At 45.8% G+C, this 26,035-nt stretch overlaps 1 protein-coding gene across 2 annotated transcripts in view; it reads left to right on the top strand.

Moving 5' to 3' along the window:
• LOC145335786 (ephrin type-B receptor 2) overlaps window positions 1-26,035 on the top strand; it is a 606,760-nt gene that overhangs the window by 263,129 nt on the left and 317,596 nt on the right. For both annotated transcript variants that reach the window (XM_080181518.1, XM_080181517.1), the window contains exon 2: window positions 6,097-6,161. In XM_080181518.1, coding sequence (XP_080037644.1) covers window positions 6,097-6,161 — 65 coding nt within the window. The remainder of the gene's footprint in view (window positions 1-6,096; window positions 6,162-26,035) is intronic.

The raw sequence follows: 26,035 nt of genomic DNA, 5'->3' as shown, positions 1-26,035 counted from the left end.
GCACATATACAACACATACACAGCACATATACAACACATACACAGCACATATACAGCACCTATACAAGACATACATAGCACCTGGACAACACTAGCACAGTATTTGAAATCATGTCCCATTTTAATACTATTTTCTTTGCTGTATTTCATTCTCATTAACGCTTACTCACAATATATCAGAGTCATATGGAACATCTGTTCGAGGCTTTACACTGCCGCTTAATCTATTGAAGTTTCTGCCAGAACAGTCTGGGAGCAGGAGCAGGCTGAATATCATTCCTAATTACAGACCTGGAGAATTGTTGCTGCTCCACTCGCTATTTCTCCCTCAACACCATTTCTCTTTCCTCTGTCCTCTTTATTGTCAATCTACCTCAATTTTACCCAGTGTAGAGCGCTACAATTTCAAACACAAGTATAGGATTTAAATTTACAATCCAGACTGACCTTGCTCCACTACAATAATGTGGGAGTGCAGCAGCATTTTTGGAGATGTCTCTTTCTGATGAGGCATTAAACAAAGACCCTATTTTCTCTCTGTTTGGTGAATGTTACAGATCTCGCAGCCAGTGTTCTCCCCAGGCTTTAGGCCAATATTTATTCTTTCATCACTAAGGCAGATTAATGTCATATTCTTATTGCTGTAAATAAATTAATTGCCCATTTCTCTATATTGTAATGGTGACCACATTTCAAAATAATGCTTTAGCTATAAAGTGTATTGGTGCTGTGAAAGTGCTGCAGAAATTCATGCTTTTCCTTCTTTCTAAAGTCTGCCATTCGAGATTGTGAAGTAGAGAACAAGACAGGGTGATGTCCGGATTGAAACGTAATTTAAACCAAGTTATAGTCGCAGGAGTGAATACTTCAGAGGAGTCGGTATGCGAGAGGAAATGTTTTGTGCATAAGCAGCTATCCCGAGTCACGATGTCAAGATGTGACTTGAAATCAGGATTTCTGTCCCCAGTATTTTATTATATTCCTTTACAAACAGGATTTAAAATGGTCCCTAGTTAGCTGATTTTGTTTTTTGAGAATATACCATGAGTCCAGCAGAATGTTCACACCCACAGAGCTTGGTCATTGAGAAAAGTCTTGACAAGTTGATGTTAACATTTGTGGGCAGGGGATTGGATTTCGAGGGTCAGAATATCTGACATGAATCAGCAGTGTATCATATTATCCTGTCTCAGTCAGATGTTCGGTATGATTCATGAACTGTCTGGCAGCCTTCTTTTGGAAATATATATGATTTACCAACATCCTATGTGACAAGAAACAGAGTTAATGTTTCGAATCTAAATTACCCTTTTACGGAACAGTTCTGTGGATGGGTCATTTTGACTCAAAACTTGAACTCTGTTTCTCTCCTCAGAAGCTGCAGGACCTGCTGAGGTTATTCAGCATTTTCTGTTTTTGTTTCAGATTTCCAGTATCTACAGTATTTTTCTTTTGATCCCATGTGAAGAAATAGGTTGTGTCTGTAAGAGGATGGAACTGGTAACCCTTTTTATCAGTGAGCTCCTGATTGTGGCTGTAGATTTGATTCTTTGTTGAGAGTCTGATAGGTGCTGAGGGCAGGGCGAGCCAGCATTTACCACGAAGAAACGAGTCAGACAATTGCAAAGATCGCTTTCAAGGGACAGTGCAGGACAATGATTTTAGAGTTATATACAGCACGGAAACAGGCCCTTCAGCCCAATTCATCCAGGCCAGCCAGGTTTCCCAAACTGAAGTAGTCCCACTTGCCTGCGTTTGGCCCATAAACCTTTCCCATCCATGTATCTGTCCAAATGTCTTTTAAATGTTGTAATTGTACCTGCCTCTACCACTCCCTCTGGCAGCTCACCCCATACACTCATCAGCTTCTGCGTGAAGAAGTTGCTCCTCAGGTCTCTTTTAAATCTTTCCCTCTCACCTTAAACCTTTGTGTTTGGTAAAATATTAATTACTGTAAATAAGATTCACTGAATATCATTTATTGATGTGTTTATTGTTAAATCAAATTGTCTGTGGGCTTATAATCAGATTATAACTCTGATACTATGCATGTTCTTCCAACCACTGAAGGTGGGATTACATGGACTGCAGCTGACATTTTCCAGCCAGCTGGTAAACTGCAGTGGTCTCAGTCTGGTCTGAATCCTCTTCTACATTTACCCCAGTAGTTGGTCTGTGTCAGGCTGCAGTTAGTAGAGATCCTGTTATTTGAACATAAGAACATAAGAAATAGGAGCAGGAGTAGGCCATCTAGCCCCTCGAGCCTGCCCCACCATTCAATAAGATCATGGCTGATCTGTCGTGTCTCGGTTCCACTTTCCCGCCCTCTCCCCATAACCCTTAATCCCCTCTCTTATCAAAAACTTGCTTGTTGTATGTGCTTTATGTATATGTATTAAATGTATAAAAATTTATGTATTATGCTTTATGTATAAAAATTTGCTTTATGTATATGACTGGTGACACAAAAGCAAAAAACATGCCCAGGATCAGAAACCAAATATATGTCATAATAATATATGTCATTATAATGAAAGATGGAATGAGTAAAGGCCATCACAACTCACCCAGCAATCAATCTGAATGAGTTTATCTCTGGAGAGAAGATTCTATCTGTGTGGATGGTTCAATGGATTGAAGAGAATCTGTCCTGCTCTTTGTCAGTAGTTTCTGGGTCTTGATGTAGCTTTGCATTTTCCTTTGATAAATTTTATGCTTATAACTGTGAGTAGACTGAGAGTGAATGTGATCTGATAAACTGGTCATTATCTCATTACTGCATCTTGCATTTCCTCCACCGTGACAGTGACGACACTTTAAAAGTACTTCATTGGCTGGAGAGCTCTCTAGGACATTGTGACAGGGTGAAAAGGCTCTTTATAAATACCCTGCTTTCTTTTGAAGAGAAAATGTCTTGGATCCCTGTGCCAGAATGAAAAGGCATTTGGTCAGGTCCAATTCTCCTGTGCTCCAGGGCAGTGATTGGCACTCAGCTCTTCAGGATGATTTTGGTTTCAGTTTATTGGAATGTACTGGAAGGAAATATCTGAATTTAGTTTAATGACAGTAAAAAAAACAAGAACAATCGACTTAGTTCATTACACTTCACAGATTGTATCTGTCTCAATCCATGTGACCCCCTGTCCATTGACAATATGCATGATGACAATCCTTCAAACAATACACGGCAAATTCAATCACCTGTTTGATTCATTAGGTTTAGATTATATCAGAATGGTTTCAGTCAGTACATCTCAATGTTTGATGTTTTAATGTATTGTCTGAAGTTTTCTATTATTTTAATGTCTTACATATTCAACTGTATCAAACTGCAGTAGAAATTGATGGTTGAAAAGTGTTAGAATGTCAAAGGACTGTGACTGGATTAGATCGTTCAAAGCCTCTAATTTCACACCGTTTGCTTTCTACTTAGCGGTGATTGTGAATTTAGTGGAACTTAACAATTGGGGGAATTTTAAACCTCAAAAACAGGAAGGCTTAGATCAGGTGGGATAGAATGTTCAGTGTCTGTATCTGAACAAAGAACAAAACCAGCCCGGGAAACAGGCCCTTCGGCCCAACGAGCCCGCGCCGCCATCTCAACACCACCAGTCCCTCTCTCCACCCACAACCCCTGTCTAATGTTTTATGGCCATCCAGATTAAGGGAAACTGATTTAGGGACAATTTATTCCTGCCAATCAGCCTAACAGCACATCTTTGGGGTGTGGGAGGAAACCGGAGCACCCGGAGGAAACCCACGCAAGCATGGGGAGAATGCGCAAACTCCCACAGACACTGGCCCAAATCCATGTGTCTGCACAGCAATCAGCGATAGTCACTGAGCTGTCGTCTTGCCCAGTATCTGGTCCGGTTTAAGCACACACTAACAACATGAAGCACTAGGCCAATCTCGTACAACCAAGAGCAGCCCCAGTACCACCCATCGCGTGTATGCCCCTCGTTGGACACGAGGTGGACCGACTTAAAACCTGTGAATGAAAAGAGGAAAAACATTATTATTGTACCATATCCATTTCCATTACCAGGGACGCCCCAATGCTGATGACCCTTATTTAAAAGGTTCTCCTATATCCACCCATCTCCAACCCAGTCATGTGCCTGTCTAAGTTACTCTTAAAGGACTCTAGTGTGTTTGCCTCCACCACCTTACTTGGCAGAGCATTCCATACCCCCACTACCCTCTGTGTGAAAAACCTCCCTCTAATATCTGTGTTGTACCGCTCCCCCCTCACCTTAAGTCCATGGCCCCTTGTCCTACGTGTCTCTATTATAGGAAATAGCTTACCTCTGTTTACACTATCTATACCCTTCATAATCTTATATACCTCTATTAGATCCCCCCTCAGTCGGCGTTTTCAAGGGAAAAGAGCCCCAATTTCTTCAATGTGACCCCAATCTGCCTTCAAGCTGCCCGCTGTTAGTTTTAACAGTGGGAGGAAGCAGGTCATTCGACCTGGCACCTCAAGCCCGATTTGAAATTTCAGCCAGCAGCCAATCCCAGGTGAGCATTGTCACCTGGCTTTCCACTGGGCTACTGGAACCAGCGCCCCTGCCTGGACATCCCCACAATCAGGCAGTCCACCCAGGGTCTGTTTGACCTTTCCCCGCAAGGCCTCTGATCTAACCCCAACTCACCACAAAGGCCCCTCCATCCACATCACACAGATTTCCTGCTCTCCATCAGCTTCTCCCCACTGCCCTCTCCCAAAGCCAGAGGACAAGCTCGGTTAACGTGCAGTCTAATGTGTGCTGGAACCAGGACATTCCTGGCCGAGCTCAGGATGGCCTTCTATATTTGTTTGCTTTTAGTCACCAAATTGGCCATTTTGCTGAGACAGGCTGTAATACTCTGTAAAGGAGAAAGTGAGCAATACACTGCAACAGACTGGGAACACAAGATTGATGGACAGGGAAAGAAACAGCCAGTTCCACATCTATCCTGATGAATGTTTCCTTAGCAACCACAACTGCCCCCTGCTCTCCCACAGCATCCTGGGGAAGCCAAATATGAGGTGAAAAAAAGAAAAAAACACTTGGGACATTTCCTGCTCGCCCCCCCCACCCCCACCCCTCCTCCCCACCATCCCCTGTTCCCCCCCCCCGACCACCCCCTGTTCCCCCCCCCACCCTCCTCCACTCCCCTTCACCCCCCCAACAATAACTAGCTCGACAGTAACATGGATTTAGAATTATAGACACATCACTTCTACACAATGCACCCTTGCCCTCACACAGCTACCTCCATCAATCCTTAGAGACCGGTCAAAGAACAAAGAAAATTACAGCACAGGAACAGAGCCTTCGGCCCTCCAAACCTGCACTGACCATGCTGCCCGACTGAACTAAAGCCACCTATCCCTCCGGAGACCGTATTCCTCTCTTCCCATCCTATTTGTAAGTCTGTCTCAGTGAACAGTGTAACTCCCTCTCTCCAAGACTGCACCAATCAGAAACCCATTCCAGAGATTTTCTGCGCTCTGAGAGATTAAAACCACCCAACATCCAGTCTTTTACACAGTTTAAACTCGTCCCCTGCTCCTCTCAGTCTGTTAAACTGGAATATTATACATGATATCCAGCTCTCTCAATCTTTCACCAACCTCTGGCAGGTTAGCCACAAGTCTGCACTGCTACAGAGTAAATAGAACCAGGTCTTTGTATATATCTAAGGATCTGAAACTCTTTTAAACTAATGAGAACATTAGGCTGTAATAGACAAGAGATTAGGGACAATATTACATTGTAAGAGACGAGATCAGAAAGAGCGTTAGCCTGTAATGGATGGGAAAATAGTGAAGTTGTTACAGTGTAATAAAGGGGAGATTAGAGAGAGAGTTACACTGTCGATTAGTGAGACGGATTGACAGGGCTGTGAGGATTGATGGTGGCAGGCGGTGAGGTTCATCACAAACCCTGATTAAATAAACTGTGGGCTTATAAAAGCCTGAGTCTGTGATAAGTCTAGTGCTTTATCTCTGTACACAGAACATAAACAGTGACGAGAACAGCCAGGCTCTGGAATACCAGCTGCCAGGTGACTTCAGTTCATTAACTTCTCCTATTTTTTACACAGAAACGCTGATGGATTCTACAACAGCAACAGCTGAGCTGGGATGGACAGCCCACCCTCCCTCTGGAGTGAGTACCCACTCTGCATTAAATATCTTTTTGGAAAATAAAAGAATTGCGATGACAAAGAGCAACGTTTACAATCTGTGGAACAGTTTATAGATTGCATTAAGGTTTGAAGGAGGGGGCCATATGACAGACTGAACCACAGTCCAAAGATATGCGGGTTAGATTGATTCGCCATGCTAAATTGAGCCTGATATGAGATGGGGGATAGCAGGGTAAATATATGAGGTTATGGGAGTAGGGTCTGGGTGAAATTGTGATCAGTGCAAACTCAGTGGGCCTAAGAAGAAGAGTAGTCTGGGGGAGGGTGAACTCAGTGGGCTTGGAGGTCTGGAGTGCATCTGCTTCAATGCAAGGAGTGTAACGGGTAAAACAGATGAACTTAGAGCCTTAATACATGCACGGAATTTGGATGTGGCTGCAATGACAGAGACTTGGTTAAAAGGACAGGACTGGCAGCTAAATATTCCGGGGTATAAGTGTTTTAGGCGAGACAGAGGAGGGGTTAGAAGAGGTGGGGGAGTAGCGATACTGGTTAGGGAGCATATTACAGCGGTACAGAGGGTGGACAATTTAGAGGGGTCATGTAACGAGTCACTGTGGGTGGAGCTGAGAAACAGGAAGTGTGCAGTCACTATGCTGGGGGTATACTACAGGCCTCCCAACAGCCCATGGGAAGTTGAGGAACGGATATGTAAGGAGATTCTGGACAGGTGTGGTAAAAATAGGGTTGTTGTAATGGGCGAATTTAATTTCCCCCATATAGACGGGAAATTCCTTAGGGCTGGAGGTCTGAACGGAGAGGAATTCATAAAATGTGTCCAGGAAGGTTCTTTGGAACAATATGTTGATACTCCAACTAGAGAGGGAGCTATACTGGACCTAGTACTGGGGAATAAGCCTGGTCAGGTCATCAAAGTTTCAGTGGGGGAACATGTGGCGAACAGTGACCATAATTCTGTAAACTTTTGGATAGTCAAGGAAAAGGATGAGTGTTGTCCTATGGGTAAAGTGCTGAACTGGGGGAAGGCTAATTACAGCTGGATTAGGCAGGATTTGGTGGCTGTTGATTGGGAGAGGCTGTTCGAGGGTAAGTTCACATCTGGCATGTGGGAGTCTTTTAAGGAGCAGTTGATAGAACACAAGAAACAGGAGCAGGAGTAGGCCATCTAGCCCTTCGGGCCTGCCCCGCCATTCAATAAGATCATGGCTGATCTGATAGTGGATCAGTTCCACTCACCTGCCTGCTCCCCATAACCCTTAATTCCCTTATTGATCAGAAATCTATCTACCTGTGACTTAAACACATTCAACGAGGTAGCCTCCACTGCTTCAATGGGCAGAGAATTCCAAAGATTCATTACCCTCTGGGAGAAGTTCCTCCTCAACTCTGTTCTAAATTGACGCCCCCCCCCTTATTTTGAGGCTGTGCCCCCAAGTTCTTGTTTCCATTCTAAGTAGAAATAATCTCACTGCTTCTACCCTGTCTAGCCCCTTCGTTATCTTATATATCTCTGTAAGATCTCCCCTCAGCCTTCTAAACTCCAATGAGCCCAGTCTACTCAATCTCTCCTCATAAGGTAACCCCCTCATCTCTGGAATTAACCTGGTGAACCTTCTCTGCACCCCCCCCCAAAACTAATATATCCTTTCTTAAATAAGGGGACCAAAATTGTACACAGTACTCTAAGTGCAGCGTCACCACTACCTTGTACACTTGCAGCAAGACCTCCCTGCTTTTACACTCCATCCCCCTCGTGATAAAGGCCAACATTGCATTCGCCTTCTTGATCACCTGCTGCACCTGCAAACTGAGTTTTTATGATTCATGCACAAGGACCCCCAGGTCCCTCTGCACAGTAGCATGTTGTAATTTTTCACCATGTAAATAATAGTCCATTTTACTATTATTCCTTCCAAAGTGGATAACCTCACACTTGCCAACGTTATACTCCATCTGCCAGATCCTCATCCACTCACTTTGCCTACCCAAATCTCTCTGCAGACTTTCTGTGTCCTCCATACTTTCCGACTCATCTTTGTGTCATCTGCAAACTTTGTTACCCTACACTCGGTCCCCTCCTCCAGATCGTCTATGTATATGGTAAACAGTTGAGGTCCCAGCACTCGGCACTCCACTAGTCACCAACCACCAACCAGAAAAGCACCCATTTATTCTAACTCTCTGCTTTCTGTTAGATAACCAATCCTCAATCTACGCTAACACTTTACCCCCAACTCCGTGTGCCTTTATCTTCTGCAGCAACCTTTTGTGAGGCACCTTATCGAATGCTTTCTGGAAATCTAAAAACACCACATCCACATCCCCTCTGTTAACCGCACTCGTTACATCTTCATAAAAACCCAGTAAATTCTTCAAACACGACTTTCCCTTCATGAATCCGTGCTGCATCTTTTGACTGAATCATTCTTTTCCAGGTGTCCTGCTATTTATTCCTTAATGATAGATTCCAGCATTTTCCCAACTATGAACATTAAGCTAACCGGCCTGTAGTTACCCGCCTTTTCTCTACCTCTGTACAAAATTCTGGTGCGTCCGCACTTGGAGTATTGTGTGCAGTTCTGGTCCCCACATTATAGGAAGGTTGTGGAGGCTTTGGAGAGGGTGCAGAGGAGGTTTACTAGGATGTTGCCTGGTATGGAGGAGAGACTGAGGGATTTGAGGTTGTTTTCGTTAGAAAGAAGGCGGCTGCGAGGGAACCTTATTGAAGCATGTAAGATGATTAGAGGTTTAGATAGGGTGGACAGTGATAGCCTTTTTCCTCGGATGGAGAAAGCTAGCACGAGGGGGCATAGCTTTAAATTAAGGGGGGATAGTTATAGGACGGATGTCAGGGGTAGGTTCTTTACCCAGAGGGTGGTGAGGGATTGGAATGCCCTGCCTGCTGCGGTTGTAAATGCGCCTAGTTTGGGGGCGTTTAAGAGATCCGTGGATAGGTTTATGGATGGAAAGGGTTTGGTTTAGGTTAGAGGGTCATTGTTTTTTGACTGGTCGGCGCAACATCGTGGGCCGAAGGGCCTGTTCTGCGCTGTTATGTTCTATGTTCCCTTTTTAAAAGCGGTGTTACATTAGCTGTTTTCCAATCCCCTCAGTCCAGTGAATTTTGATAAATTACAGCTAATTTTGGTTGAGGACAGGTATGTGCATGTGAAAAGGAAGGACAGGAAAGGTAGGATTCGAGAGCTGTGGATAACCTGGGAAATTGTGGGTCTAATCAAAAAGGAAAAGAGAGGCACAGATAAGGTCTAGGCAGCTAAAAACAGATGAAGCAATGGAGGAATACAGACAGAGTAGAAAAAACTCAAACAGGGAGTTAGAAGGGCAAAAAGGGGTCATGAAATGTCCTTGGCAGACAGGATTGAAGAGAATCCCAAGGCATTTTATACGTACATTAGGGACAAAGAGGGTTGTCAGAGAAAGAGTCAGACCTCTCAAGAACAAAGGAGGGGAATTATACTTGGAATCCAAGGAAGTAGGTGAGATCCTAAATTAATACTTTGTATCAATATTCACAAAGGAGAGGAACACATTGACTGGGAGTGTCTCAGAGGGATGTGTTGACCCGTTAGAGAAAATCTCAATTACAAGGGAGGACGTTTAGGAAGCCTTACGATAGACAAATCCCCAAGGCCAGATGGCATCTGCCCTAGATTACTGAGAGAGACAAGAGATGAAATTGCTGGGCCTGTAACAGAAATCTTTATTTCTTCATTGAACACAGGTGAGGTCCCAGAGGATCGGAGGATAGCAAATGTGGTCCCGTTACTTAAGAAGTGTAGCAAGGATAATTATAGGCCAGTGAGCTTGACAACCATGGTAGCAAAATTGTTGGAGAAGATTCTTAGAGATAGATTCGATACACATTTAGAACTGAATAGTCTCTTAGTGATAGACAGCATAGTTTTATACGAGGAAGGTCATGCCTCACAGATTTGATTGAGTTTTTTGAGGAGGTGACAAAAATGATTGACGAGGCAAGGGCTGTGGATGTCGCCTACATGGATTTTAGTAAAGCATTTGATAAGGTCCCTCATGGCAAGCTGGTGCAAAAGGAGATTTAAATCTCACGGGATAAAAGGTGAGCTAGCTAGATGAGTGGAGAACTGGCTTGGCCATTGAAGACAGAGAGTAACAGTGGAGGGGTCTTTTTCTGATTGGAGGTCTGTGACTAGTGGTGTTAAAGAACAAAGAACAACACAGCACAGGAAACAGGCCCTTCGGCCCAACGAGCCCGCGCCGCCATCTTAAAGCATTTTCCTACACCTACCTTGACCCGTGTGTATGCGTATGGTACCCCCATTGGAAACCAGATTCAGGGGAGAATAATTTAGGGACAATTTGTTACACCAATCAGCCTAAGAGCACATCTTTGGGGTGTGGGAGGAAACCGGAGCACCCGGAGAAAACCCACGCAACCTCGGGGAGAATGCGCAAACTCCCACAGACACCGGCCCAAATCCATGTATCTGCACAGCAATCAGTGATAGTCACTGAGCTGTTGTGGTGCCCATCTGCTGGTCCAGGATTAAGCAAACACAACGACACGATTGGATCTAGAGGATTTAGAGACGCAAGGGCTTTGTGAGTGGAAAATCACGTCTCACAAATTTGATTGAGTCTTTTGGAGGGTGACCAAGAAGATGGGTGAGGGCAGTGCAGTTGATGTTGTCTACATGGATTTTAACAAGGCCTTTCACAAGATACCACATGATAGGTTGTTGCATAAGGTTAAATAACAGGGGATCCAGGGTGAGGTAAAAAAAAACCTGAAGAAATTTGTTCACAATCAGCTGCTACAAGTTGGGGGTAAGCCATTGCCTGGCAAACCTTCTTCTATTTGGGAAATTGGATTCTTTTGCTCCTGCCTTGGAAGACTAGGCCCAATATGGAGGACAGATGAGGTATTTCTTCAGAGCTAACGACGTAGCTTCAGGTGAAAAACAGCGGGTTATTTTGCTGACCGCTTGTGGACCGGCAGCTTTCACTGTTACGCACAGTTTAACCATTCTGGATGCAGCGGACACAAAAACCTTCCAGGAATTGATGTATTCTGAGTATTCTGACCCGAAGCCATCTCTGATCCTGCGAAGATGTTGGTTTTACTCAGCATTCTGTGAGATGGGGAGGCAGTCACTAGTTTCCTGATAAGATCAAGGCAATTAGCAGAGGTTTTACGAATTGGGATTGACATTAAATGACTTGCTCCGAGACCAATTGGTGTACAAAATCAATATTATGACCATACAAAACAGCCTTGGTGGAGGCCAAGTTGGACTGCAAACAAGCATTACAGCTGGCTCTGTCTTTGGAAAAAACAGCAAACGGAGCACGTGAGTTACAGGACATTCCGATAGAGACAGTCACCCACACCAGTGCAACTGAGTTAAGGAACCTCCACTGCAGGGCAGACACCCTCAGTTAGGATTCGGATACAAGAGAACCCAGATCTGCCCGCAGTGCCGCTCCTAAACAAAGCCGAATTAGGTCTAGAGACACAGCAGCCGCTACAGAATCCTGATGGACAAGACATTGCAACTGTTACCAATTTCCTGAGTCATAGAAACGTAGAACATTACAGCGCAGAACAGGCCCTTCGGCCCACGATGTTGCGCCGACCAATTAAGGAAAAAGCAATGACCCTCTAACCTAAACCAATCCCTTTCCATCCATAAGCCTATCCGTGGACCTCTTAAACGCCCCCAAACTTGGCGCATCTACAACTGCAGCAGGCAGGGCATTCCAATCCCTCACCACCCTCTGGGTAAAGAACCTACCTCTGACATCCGTCCTATAACTACCATCCCTTAATTTAAAGCTATGCCCCCTTGTGCTAGCTTTCTCCATCCGAGGAAAAAGGCTATCACTGTCCACCCTATCTAAACCTCTAATCATCTTGTATGTTTCAATAAGATCCCCTCTTAGCCGCCTTCTTTCTAACGAAAACAACCCCAAATCCCTCAGTCTCTCCTCATAGGACCTTCCCTCCATACCAGGCAACATCCTGGTAAACCTCCTCTGCACCCTCTCCAATGCCTCCACATCCTTCCTATAATGTGGGGACCAGAACTGTACACAATACTCCAAGTGCGGCCGCACCAGAGTTTTGTACAGTTGCAACATGACGTTGCGGCTCCTAAATTCAATCCCCCTACCAATAAACGCCAAGACACCGTATGCCTTCCTAACAACCTTATCGACTTGATTTCCAACTTTCAGGGATCTATGCACATATACACCTAGATCCCTCTGTTCGTCAACACTATTCAGAGTCCTACCATTAGCCCTATACTCTACACATCTGTTTGTTCCTGCCAAAGTGAATCACCTCACACTTTTCCGCATTAAACTCCATCTGCCACCTCTCGGCCCAGCTCTGCAACTTGTCCAAGTCTCTCTGTAAACTATGATACCCCTCTTCACTATCTACCACTCCTCCGACTTTGGTGTCATCAGCAAATTTACTAATCCATCCTTCTATACCCTCATCCAGATCATTTATAAAAATTACAAACAGCAGTGGCCCCAAAACAGATCCCTGAGGCACACCACTTGTAACCGAACTCCATGACGAATACTTTCCATCAACCACCACCCTCTGTCTTCTATCAGCTAGCCAATTCCTGATCCAATTAACTAGATCACCCTCAATCCCATACATCTGCATTTTCTGCAGAAGCCTTCCATGGTGAACCTTATCAAACGCCTTACTAAAGTCCATATATACCACGTCAACTGTCTTACCCCCATCCACCTCTTTGGTCACTTTTTCAAAAAACTCAATAAGGTTAGTAAGGCACGACCTACCCTTCACAAAACCATGCTGACTATCTCCAATCAATCCATTACTCTCTAAATAACTATAAATCCTATCCCTAATAATTTTTTCTAATACTTTGCCCACAACAGAAGTAAGACTCACCGGTCTATAATTCCCGGGGAAGTCTCTGTTCCCCTTCTTAAACAATGGGACAACATTCGCTATCCTCCAGTCTTCTGGCACTATACCTGTGACCAACGACGACCTGAAGATCAGAGCCAGAGGCTCTGCAATCACCTCTCTTGCCTCCCAGAGAATCCTAGGGTAAATCCCGTCCGGCCCAGGGGACTTATCTACTTTCAAACCCTCAAGAGTCGGAGAAGGAAAACGAAGTTCCATAACTAACATTTTGAAAAATGACACATAGGTCGGTGTACAGGAGAATACACACCCTGGAAGTTCCACCTACCTCGTGGATTTTCTCCGGGTGCTCTGGTTTCCTCCCACACCCAAAGATGTGCTATTAGGCTGATTGGAGGTAATAAATTGTCCCTAAATTAGTTTTCCCTCAATGTGGAATGCCATAAGCATAGATAAGGGTCATGGGTAGAGGGGGGACTGGTAATGTTAAAATGGCAGTGCGGGCTCGTTGGGCCGAAGGGCCTGTTTCCCGGGCTGTTTTTTGTTCTTTGTTCTCCAACGAGGAACAACTACTTTGCAAAACAATGACCAAATCGGGACCTATTAAATTAAGACTGAATGGATGTCCAGAATTAATGGACACAGGTGCAGCCATATCCATGGTAGGGGAAACAGTGTTCGATAAAATTTGCGCTGGACTCCAACCCTTATCCCTAATTGAGACTTTGGCAAGACTGAGGACTTTTGCAGGGGAACTGCTGGGAGTGTTGGGCATGACCCGTGTGCCTGTTCCTTATGAAAAGCAACTGGTTAGTCTATCGCTGATGGTAGTGGAAGGTTCGAAACCGAGTGTGTTGGGACAGAAGGAGATTCAATGAGACCAGGTAAACTTTTTTTCAGTTGGAAAATGATTGCCTGAGCGAAGCCCAGCTCAAATACCCAGAGGTTTTTCGAGAAGGACTCGGAACAATTAAGGGAGCAAAAGCGATTACATGTCGATCCAGAGGCAGTCCCAAAATTTTGCAAGGTCCAGCTGGTACCGTTCACATTACGGGAAAAGGTGGACACAGAAATCAAAAGATTGGAGTGTGAAGGATTCATAAAACTGGTCCAGTTTGTGGAATGGGTGGCAGCCATGTGCCTATTCTAAAGTCAGATGGCTTGGTTTGCCTTTGTAAAGATTTTGGGTACTTGATAAATACCCAATCCCCCGGATTGAGGATCTATACGCAAAGCTGGCAAGAGGAATCTTATTCCCCAAACGAGACATGAGTCACACTAACAGCCGAAGCTCAACAAAGCTTCACAAAAATTTTCCACAATCAGCACACTGCAGGGCCCTTTTCAGTATTCAAGACAACCGTCAGCCTGTGAGATATTTCAGGGAATGATGGAGAACATACTACAGGATTAGCACAGGTCACCAGCTACCTGGTTGATGTTCTCGTCACCGGGAAAACACCTGCAGAACCTGGAGCAAGTCCTTCGGAGGCTATCAGCAGTCGGTGTGCGCATAAAGTGGAAGAAATGTGTTTTCTTAGTACCACAAGTAACCTGTCTGGGTTTCAAAGTCTACATCCTTTGGACAATCAGGTGCAGGCAATCAAATCTGCCCCAGCCCCCAGCACCATCCAGGAGATACTGTCATTTTTAGGGCTGATGACATATTGTGGAAAATACATACAAAACAGGGCCTCAATCTCGGACCCCCTACATCAGCTACACAAAAAGCAGGCAAGCCTGGGAATGGTCACCAAGACTGGGCCTTTAAGAAAGTAAGTCAACAACTCTCCTCAGTAGTTGTTTTAGCGCATTATGACCCCAGGAAAGAGTTGATGCTCACTTGTGATGCGACTCCATACGGTGTTGCTGCTGTTCTAGCACATAGGTGGCAAAACGGAGAAGAATGGCACATGTCTCCAAGACCCTTGCAATAGCAGAATGGAGGCTGTAATTTTCACACCAGTAACTGTATGGGTGGAAATTCACTGATCATCACTGAATTTACTGAAAGAGGACAAAGTGATGCCATCAATAGCATCAGCCCAGATCCAGCTCTGGGCATTATTACCAGCAGCATAGCAGCATCAGCTGGAGCAGTGGGAGCTCAAGTGGCAAATGCCAACACCCTAAGCAGGCTACCATTGCCCAACACCCCACCATTGGTACCCAGAGTAAAGGAAACCATGATGAAACTGAGTTTTCTGGGTATCCTCCCAGGGGTCAGACACAACATACACCTGTGGACACAAAAAGACCTGATACTCATAAAACTCCCAAGTCAAGTCCGTGTGGCCATACTGGCCAAATTACATCATGGGCACCCAGGAGTGTTTGAGATGAAGATGCTGGCTGGGGGCCAGGCTTGGACTCAGATATAGCGACATTGGTGAGGCAGTGCCAGGAATGCCAACAAGGACAGAAGGTGCCACCTGCAGCCCCGCTGCACCAGTGGGAATGGCCTCGACTGCACATTGCTTTTGCAGGCCCGTTTATGGGTTCCATGTTCTTGACAATAGTAGATGCCCACTCAAAATGGTTGCATGTTTACAAGGCAAATTTGGCAACGCAGCGACAACCATCGAGAAGCTCCACTCCTCGTTTCCGACACACGGAATTCCAGAGGTGTTTGTATCAGAAAACAGATCAGCTTTCACCAGTCAAGAAGTCACCAGGTTTATGAAATTGAACAGAATTTGACCCATCAGGACAGCATCGTATCACCCAGTGTCGAACGGGCTTTCGGAAAGAGAGGACTTTAAAAGCCGGGCTAAAGAAACAGCATCAAACTCTCCCGCTGGTTGTTTGATTACAGGACAATCCCACACATCACCACGGGAATAGCACCGATGAAACTGCTCACGGGCAGATGGATCCGCTCCAGGGTGAGCTCCCTATTCCCAAATCTGGGAGGAAGGTGGAGAAGCACCAAGAGGCCCATTGCAGGGGCGACTACAACATTCACCGGGAGAGACATTTCCACGTGGAAGAAAAGGTCTGGATGAGGAACTTCACAAATTGTCCCACATGGATAGCAGGAACGGGGCTGGTATCCTACCGGATACACATCAGAGAGGCCATCACCCATCCCAGAGTTGATTCCGACCAGTGGGCCAAGAACAAGGACAGTCTTCCCTGACGGGCTAGTCTCACTTCTCTGGCACTCCTGGACAGAATAACCCCAGGGACCGAGATGGAGACAGTGAATGAAGCCTACCTACCTGTCCCCCTGGCAGAGGAAGAGGGCGAACCGGCCCTCTGGCTTTCACGACGGGCACCCAGCAGATACTCCTTTCCCTCGTCGGACTGGAGGATTCCAACCTGATGCGGAAACAGAGAAAGAGAGCTGTGAGGCACCCGGACTACAAGGAGTCCGCAGACTTGGGGGAGGGTGAGTGTGATCACTTCAATCAGGCCATTGAGCTGGGCCAATTGGAGCATGAACTCCCTGATTAAGCAGTCAATTGATGGGCCAATCAGGGAGTCTTTTCTTTGTATTTAATCGGGAGTGTCAGTTCCTCTGGTACTCCTGAAGACAGACTGCTGACTGATGGCACTGCTGTTGGAATTGTAAATAAAGGGATTTTGGTAAAGGCTTCCAAAGACCTATTACACAATTGTGTCTTTCCTGATGTGAAAGACACAACAGCTTCCCCTTCTGGGCCACCAGTTTACATCTCAGCTGGGGTCGAAGATGTAAACATGAGAAGATTTTGCCAGTGGCAGGTATCTGACTGGACAGTTTTAAATTAGATGCTGTTTCACAGACACAAAATTAACGGCTCGGGTACCATTTCCAATCCTGAAACAGAACTGAAAGCCTAAACCTTAAATCTGGGCAGTTCTCAAACATTTCCTTCAGATGTCTTCACCATGTGGGGCCCATCACATTATCCCTCATGGATGGTTATTCTGGTGCAGTGTAAGGAGTCAGTTACCAACGGTGGAGATTAGGAGGAAGATTAGTGATTCCTTTCAATTGGAAGTTGTGATCGATAAAAGGACCATTGTTGGTTGTTATAACACAAGAAAGCTGCTCTTTAGTCTTCCTTAAACTCAGAAATAGAAACAGAAAATGCTGTCAGCACACATGAGTCAGTCAGCACTGGTGAAGAGAATGGATTTGTTTTGAATGCCGATTTGTCTAATGGCATATTCGAAAGGGCAGGATCTGATGTCTTTCTTTATCCCTTCCCTCTCCAGTTACTCTCTGACCCATTGTCTGCTGTTCTGGTGATATTTCACATTCTGTGCAATATTTTATTTGTTGTTTTAAGGGCCTTTCTCAGTGAGCAAACCTCACACTTCCCCCAATACTTTCAGATATAAAAATGTTACATATTCAAGAGACACTGGTATATCCTTTTTGATTAATGCATGAATGCTGAGCCTCAGGGAGAACAGAAATGTTGACAGCCAGTCTCTCTTTGAGTCAGATAAGTAAATAACTGTCTGCCAGAGACTCCTTCATGCCTGCACTTAATTTAAAGTTCCTTACCAATTACTGAGCTTTGCTGAATTTTTACTGCCAGATAACAGTAATCTGCTATGACATGTAGAGTTCTGTTAAATGGAACACAGATTAGAAAGCGGAGAGCAGCAGGGAATGCATGGCTTGAGAAATGATTTCCCACAGCCCCAACAGTCTTAATTAAATCGTAACGGTAATGTTTTGGAACTATAAGTACATACTGTATTTTCATTAAATAATCCATATCTGAGGCTAACATTAATCTCTATTCAGTGTTTGCTGCTGTTTAGATTAGATTAAAGTGTTGATAATACCATTGTATCTCTGTGACAAATTTTTGGTTACATCAGCTTTCATCTGCACATTGCTGTGTCCTGTTAGATCGTCAGGAAAATACAGAGACAATGTTGAATACAACAAAGGAACAAAAAGGCATTGATTAAAAAGGAGAAAGTTGAGTATGAGAATTAACTTGTGGGGAAACATACAAACTGACTGTAGAAGTTTCTATCGGCACGTGAAGAGTAATAGATCGGTGAAGACAAATGTTAGCCCCTTACAGTCAAAAACAGGGGAATTTATTATATGGAACAAAGAAATGATTGAATAAGTCAATGCCTTCATTCTGTTTTCACAAAGGAGGACTCCTCACTATTGGAAGAATGTGAGAGCATTTGAGGGATTTACAGAGGAGATTCACCAGGATGTTTCCTGGGATGGAGCATCGAGCTATAAGGAGAGACTGGATTGTTTCCTTTAGAGCAGAGAAGGCTGAGGGGGGGGTGGGGGGGTGGGGGGGGGGGGGGGGTCGTAATTAAGGTGTTGCTGGGTATGGACAGGGTGAATAGGAAGCAGCTGTTCTCCTCGGTTGAGGAGTTAATCACAAGGGGACATAATTTCAGGGTGAGGGGCAGGAGATTCAGAGAGGATTTGAGAAAAAAAATCCAGAGATTGGTGAGAATCTGGAATGCGCTGCCTGGGAAGGTAGTGGAGGCTGGAAATCTTACAACCTTTAAAAAGTATTTGGATGAGCACTTGAAACATCAGAGCATCCAAGGATGTGGGACAAGTGCTGGAAATTGGGATTAATGTGATTTTAGTGGTTGTTACTGTAGATGCAGACTCGATGAGTTAAAGGACTTTTTCTACACTGTATGATTCAATGATACAAATAACATGTCAGAAATGTTGGAGTAAATAAGGTTCAGTAACAGAGAGGAACTGAAGGAAATCAATATTAGTAGAGAAATGGTGTTGGGGAAATTAATGGGATTGAACATAGAACATATAGAACATAGAACACTACAGCACAAACAGGCCAATAAATCCCCAGGAAGTTGCCCTAGAAGTAGTGAGTGCATTGGTGGTCACCTCTGAAGATTCTGGGCTAAGATGTCTGCACCATGATGGATGGCTTGGTGCACTCAGTGATATCCACGGCTGAGGCGAGGTATCATCACGCGCAGGATCCGGCCAATAGCTTCAGTGCTTTACCCATGACACTTGGCAACAGCATGGGAGCAGACTGCTGGCTCCACATAACTGGTGAGATGTTAGTCCCCTTGTTGGGAGAGCTAGTGGATCTGCGGCCTACTTGTCCCTGAAGCAAAATTCTATGAGGAGACCCCCAGCGTGTCGGCTCTTATCCACTGTCCGGGCTTCGTCCACCTCCTCCTCTATGTGGTCACCCTCACCATCTTCCTCGACAACCTCCCTATCTCAGCAGATGTGATGCTCCACTATTCCCTCCAAGTCCATGCAGTCTCCCCTCTGCAGTGCTAAGTTATGAAGAGCACAGAAAACTACACTGATGCTGGAGAACTCCTGGGGACTGTAATGTAGAACATCTCCTCACCGATCCAGGCACCTTCAGCATTTTCAGCAGACCAATAGCCTGGCTCAAATAGCACGAGCATAGAAACCCTAGAAAATTACAGCTCAGAAACAGGCCTTTTTGCCCTTCTTGTCTGTGCCGAACCATTTTTTGCCTAGTCCCACTGACCTGCACTTGGACCATATCCCTCCACACCCCTCTCATCCATGAACCTGTCCAAGTTTCTCTTAAATGTTAAAAGTGACCCCACATTTATCCGGCAGCTCATTCCACACTCCCACCACTCTCTGTGTGAAGAATCCCCCCCCCTAATATTCCCTTTAAACTTTTCCCCCTTTCACCCTTAACCCATGCCCTCTGGTTTTTTTCTCCCCTAGCCTCAGTGGAAAAAGCCTGCTTGCATTCACTCTATCTATACCCGTCAAAATCTTATACACTTCTATCAAATCTCCCCTCATTCTCCAGGGAATAAAGTCCTAACCTATTCAATCTCTCTCTGTAACTCAGCTTCTCAAGTCCCAGCAACATCCTTGTGAACCTTCTCTGCACTCTTTCAACCTTATTTACATCCTTCCTGTAACTAGGTGACCAAAACTGTACACAATACTCTAAATTCGGCCTCTCCAATGCCTTATATAACCTTATCATAACACTCCAACTTTTATACTCGATACTCCGATTTATAAAGGCCAATGTACCAAAAGCACTCTACGACCCTGTCCACCTGTGACGTCACTTTTAGGGAATTCTGTACCTGTATTCCCAGATCCCTCTGTTCAACTGCACTCTTCAGAGTCCTACCATTTACCCTGTACGTTCTACTTTGGTTTGTCCTTCCAAAGTGCAATACCTCACACTTGTCTGCGTTAAATTCCATTTGCCATTTTTCAGCCCATTTCCCTAGTTGGTCCAAGTCCCTCTGTAAGTTTTACAAACCTTCCTCACTGTCCACTACACCTCCAATCTTTGTATCATCAGCAAATTTGCTGATCCAATTTACCACATTATCATCCAGATCATTGATATAGATGACAAACAACAATGGACCCAACACCGATCCTGCGGCACACCACTAGTCACAGGCCTCCACTCAGAGAAGCAATCCTCCACAACCACTCTCTGGCTTCTTCCATTGAGCCAGTGTCTAATCCAATTTACTACCTCCCCATATATACCATATAGACTGAGAACCTTCCTAACTAACCTCCCATGAGGGACCTTGTCAAAGGTCTTGCTGAAATCCAGGCAGACAACATCCACCGCCTTCCCTTCATCCACTTTCCTGGTAACCTCCTCGAAAAACTCTAATGGATTGGTCAAACATAACCTACCATGCACAAAGCCATGTTGACTCTCCCTAATAAGTCCCTGTCTATCCAAATATTTGTAGATCCTATCCCTTATCACAACTTCCAATAACTTGCCAACCACCGACATCACTCTTACTGGCCTATAATTTCCTGGATTTCTTTTGGAACCTTTTTTAAACAACGGAAGAACATGAGCCACCGTCCAATCATCCGGCACCTCCCCCGTGAATATTGACATTTTAAATATGTCTGCCAGGGCCCCTGCAAGTTCAACACGAGCCTCCCTCAAGGTCTGTGGGAATACCCTGTCCGGTCCTGGGGATTTATCCACTCTGATTTGCCTCAAGACAGCCAGCACCTCCTCCCCTTTAATCTGTAAAGGTTCCATGACCTCCCTACCTGTTTGTCCAATTTCCGTAGACTCCGTGCCCATTTCCTTTGTAAATACAGATACAAAAAACCCATTTAGTATCTCCCCCATCTCTTTTGGTTCCATACACAGTCTACCACTCTGGTCTTCAAGAGGACCAATTTTATCCCTCACTATCCTTTTGCTCCTTACATATGTATAGAAGCTCTTTGGATTTTCCTTCACTCTGTCTGCCGAAGTAACCTCATGTCTCCTTTTAGCCCTCCTGATTTCCCTCTTAAGTATCTTCTTGCACTTCTTATACTCCTCGATCATCTGATCTGTTCCTTGCTGCCTGTAGATTTCATACAACTCTCTCTTCCTCTTAATCAGTGTTACAATCTCCCTCGAGAACCAAGGTTCCTTATTCCTATTTACTTTGCCTTTAATCCTGACAGGAACATACAAACTCTGCACTCTCAAAATTTCTCCTTTGAAGGCCTCCCACTTTCCATTTACATCCTTACCAGAGAACAGCCTGTGCCAATCCACACTTCCCAGATCCCTTCTCATTTCATCAAATTAGGCCTTTTTTTTTCAGTTCAGAACTTCAACCCGAGGACCAGATCTATCCTTATCCATGATCAGGTTGAAACTAAGTGTTCAAGTGATCAAGTCCAAAGTGATCAAGGATGCAATGTGTTCCCTCACACTCACATCCATCACCTGCCCTAACTCATTTCCCAATAGGAGGTCCAGTATCGCATCCTCTCTAGTTGGCACCTCTATATACTGATGTAGAAAATTCTTCTGAACACATTTTACAAACTCTACCCTATCTTAACCTTTAACAGTATGCGAGTCCCAATCTATATGTGGAAAATTAAAATCCCCTACTATCACAACTTTGTGTTTCTTGCAGTTGTCTGCTATCTCTCTGCTGATTTGCTCCTCCAATTCTCTCTGACTATTGGGTGGTCTATAATACAACCCCATTAATGTGGTCATACCTTTCCTGTTTCTCAGCAACACCCATACGGCCTCTGTAAACAAGCTCTCTAATCTAACCTGCCTGAGTACCGCTGTAACATTTTCCCTGACCAACAATGCCACCCTCCCACCTTTTATCCCTCTGCCTCTATCACGCCTGGAACATTGGAACCCTGGAACATTGAGCTTCCAGTCCTGCCCCTCCTGTAGCCAAGTTTCACTAATGGCTATAATGTCATATTTCCACATGTCGGTCCACACCTTCATCTCATCTGCCTTCCCCACAATACTCCTGGCATTGAAATAGACACACCTCAAAAGATTATTTCCACCACACTCAACTCTTCCATTTGTGATTTTGCTTGAACTAACCTGTCTTTTTACCCCCGCTCCACTATCTGCTCTGGCACTCTGGTTCCCATCCCCCTGCAAATCTAGTTTAAATGCTCCCCAATAACACTAGCAAACCTACCTGCGAGTATATTGGTCCCCTTGTAGTTTAGGTGTAACCCATCTCTCTTGTACAGGTCCCACCTGCCCCAGAAGAGGTCCCAATGATCCAAGAATCGGAAACCTGCCCCTACACCAGTTCCTCAGCCACGTGTTCATCCACCCAAGCATCCTACTCTTACCCTCACTGGTATGTGGTACAGGTAGCAATCCTGAGATTACTACCCTCGGAGTCCTGCTTTTTAACTCCCATCCAAGCTCTCTATCCTCTCTCTTTAGGGCCTCCTCACTTTTCCTACCTACGCCATTGGTACCGATGTGTACCACCACATCTGGCTGATCACCTTCCCACTTTAGAACACTGTGCACGCGATCAGAGACATCCCTGACTTTGGCACCCGGGAGGCAACAAACCGTGCGGGAGTCTCTGTCCCGACCACAGGACCTCCTGTCCGTGCCTCTGACCATCGAGTCCCCTATCACTACTGCTCCTCCTCTTCTCCCTCCCACCCTTTTGTGCTGCAGAACCAGACTCAGTATCAGAGTTCCGGCTATCACAGCTTGTCCCAGGTAAAGCATCCCCCACAACAGTATCCAATTCGGTTAACCCATTGTGGAGGGGAATGGCCACAGGGGAACCCTGCTCTGCCTATCCTTTCACACTTCCATTTCCTCTCCTTACAGTAACCCAATTTCCTGTGCTCTGCTGCTTAGGTGTAACCACCTCCCTAAAGCCTCTCTCTATAGACTTGTCATTCTCCCGAATTAGACAGAGGTCATCAAATTCCTTCTCCGGTTCCCTAACATGCTTTGCTGCAGCTGCAAAATCTCCCTGATCTCCCACATCCTGCAAGAGAAACATTCCAACATCTTGCCTGGCATTTTTTTTTACTCTGGGGAAAAACAAGAATAAACTTTCCGAAAAAAACCTACTCTCGCCTCTGCCTGTTCTCGCCGAAGCCCGTTTTGAGCCAAAGCCTTCACTCTGCTCCCTCTCACTCCGGGAGTGTGAGCCTCATTGTAACAAGTCTCCACTGATGCTTGTGGCCTCTGTACTGTCATCATTAGTAACCTCTTGAGGGGCTACCCTTGTCTCCAAAGAGTCATCCCTCCAGTCACCACACTGTCGCAATGACACTGGGATCTGAGAGCGCCCAAGATGTGGCTGTCATGGATGCTCCCTGGGAAATGGACATGCTCCTACATGAAGTGCATCGTGTGTTCACGGATGAGCTGCACATTGAGGGAGTTGACTCTCTTTTGGTTTATGAAAGATACTGTGAGGCGCCCTGGTGCAGCCAATCAAACCTTGCATCTGGGGCAAACCTACTAAGGTGACAAAGTCCATTGCCCTGGCATCTTGGCTTGCTTACTCCCAGCCAAGTTGATAAACATGCGAGCCCTCACCCGAAGGGCATCTGTGACCTTCTGGATGTATCTGTGTGTGGCTGAGTGGGAGATGCCAAACCGCTCCCCGTGCAGCCCAGGACTAAGCCACTCACATAGAAATTCTGTGTAGCTGTGAGTTTAAGGGCCACAAGCGGTGGGTGTCCTCCCATTCCATGTGGCACCAGCTCCTGCAGAGTCTGGCAGAGGTGGTCCACCAACCCCCCGGGACAGACACAGCCTCCTGCGGCACTGAATCTCTGACATCTGCAGGTACAATGACAGCCTCTCGGCCGGTACCTATACATCCGCAGTGCTGTTCCCGGCCCAGCCTCTCCCTCCTCTGTAGGGCCCAGCCCCAGCCAGGTGCCACAGCACATTGGCATCTCTGCTGCTGTTCTGTGCCAATAAGTAGGACAGCCAACTTGACAGATCCCATGATCCTCCAGACCATGCGAGGAAGGAAGAGAAAACTGAAGTGAGCTGTAAACATTTGTAATAGAGTCCCGATCCTCATCCCTCAATTCCTCTGGGACTGTCACCCAATGGCAGTACACTCAGTAGGTGCCTCAACACCATTCCTCACAGCCTTCACTCTGATACTGTAACCACGTCTCCACATTGGTCCCTGTCAGCTCCAGCAGGGTGCAGCATGTGGTCTCAGTGCACCAGTGTAACATCTCAAAGTTTGCAGATGATACCACGTTGGGTGGGACGGTGAACTGTGACGAGGATGCAGAGATCCTTCAGAAAGATCTGGACAGGTTGGGTGAGTGGGCGAATCAATGGCAGATGCAGTATAATTTGGATAAATGTGAGGTTATTCACTTTGGAAGCAAAAACTAAAAGGCAGATCACTACCTGAATGGCTGTAAATTGGGAGAGGGGAATGTGCAGAGGGATCTGGGTGTCCTTGTGCACCAGTTGCTGAAGGGAAGCATGCAGGTACAGCAGGCGGCAAAGAAGGCAATTGGCATGTAGTTTTCATTGCGAGAGGTATCGAGTACAGCAGCAGGGATGTGTTGTTACGATTATACAGGGCCTTGGTGAGGCCACACCTAGAGTATTGTGTGCAGTTCTGACCTTTTCTGAGGAAGGATGTTTTGCTCTGGAGGGAGTGCAGCGAAGGTTTACCAGGCTGATTCCAGGGGATGGTGGGACTGATGTATGAGGAGAGATTGACCAGGTTAGGATTGTTTTCACTGGAGTTCAGACGAATGAGGGGGAGATCTCGTAGAGGTTTATAAAACTCTAACAGGATTAGACAGGGTAGATGCAGGGAGGGTGTTCCCGATGGTGGGGGGAGTCCAGAACCAGGGGGTCACAGTCTGAGGATTCAGGGTAAACCATTTAGGACGGAGGTGAGGAGACATTTCTTCACACGAAGAGCGGTGAGCCTGTGGAATTCAGGAAGCAGTTGATGCCAAAACATTGAATTTATTCAAGAGACAGCTGGATATAGCACTTGGGGTAAATGAGATCGAAGGTTATGGGGAAAAAGCAGGATTAGGCTATTGATTTGGATGATCAGCCGTGATCGTGATGAATGACGGAGCAGGCTCGAAGGCCTGAATGGCCTGTTCCTGTCCTCTATGTTTCTATGTGTCCATCACACCTTGGTTCAGATCAGTGTTATCTGCGAGATGTTGCAGCCTCTCTGCAAATGTCAGCTCGAAGCCTTAGACACTGGCTTACAAAGGGTTAACAGTTGGCTTTCACAAAACAGCGGCGCTATTTAGTTGCACCCATTTATTGGTATAATCAGTAATGAGGGGAGACTGGGCTGGCTATCCAGCCCAGTGTCTGCCTCTTGTGGCAGACCAGGCCCAGCTGACACGCGTGAGGCCAGCAATTAGCATGTCCCAGAGGGCACCCTGTTTCTCCCAGGTCACAAGAGGTGCGGAGCTGAGCAATCTTCCATGACCCATTGAGGTTACACACGCACACCCCTGACTGCCGGCAGCTTCTGCCCTTTGACCTGACACTGCGGCCTGAGTGTGGGTTCCAATCACACTGCAGTCACCCTCCCCGGAGTGTGAGACCCTTCAGCCACACGAGGGGAGACACAGCCCATTCCTCAATCTCCCACCCTGCAGATGCAACCTGGACTGTCATGGGACCCCACCCTGGGTAACTCACAGCCTCCCCTAGTGCTGAGCCTCTTGTT

The sequence above is a fragment of the Carcharhinus amblyrhynchos genome, unplaced genomic scaffold (genome assembly GCF_965287045.1).
Source record: "Carcharhinus amblyrhynchos unplaced genomic scaffold, sCarAmb.v2.hapA scaffold_41, whole genome shotgun sequence".
NCBI lineage: Eukaryota > Metazoa > Chordata > Chondrichthyes > Carcharhiniformes > Carcharhinidae > Carcharhinus > Carcharhinus amblyrhynchos.
Note: the sequence above shows the minus strand (reverse complement) of the source record. Positions and strands in the feature narration are given on the sequence as shown.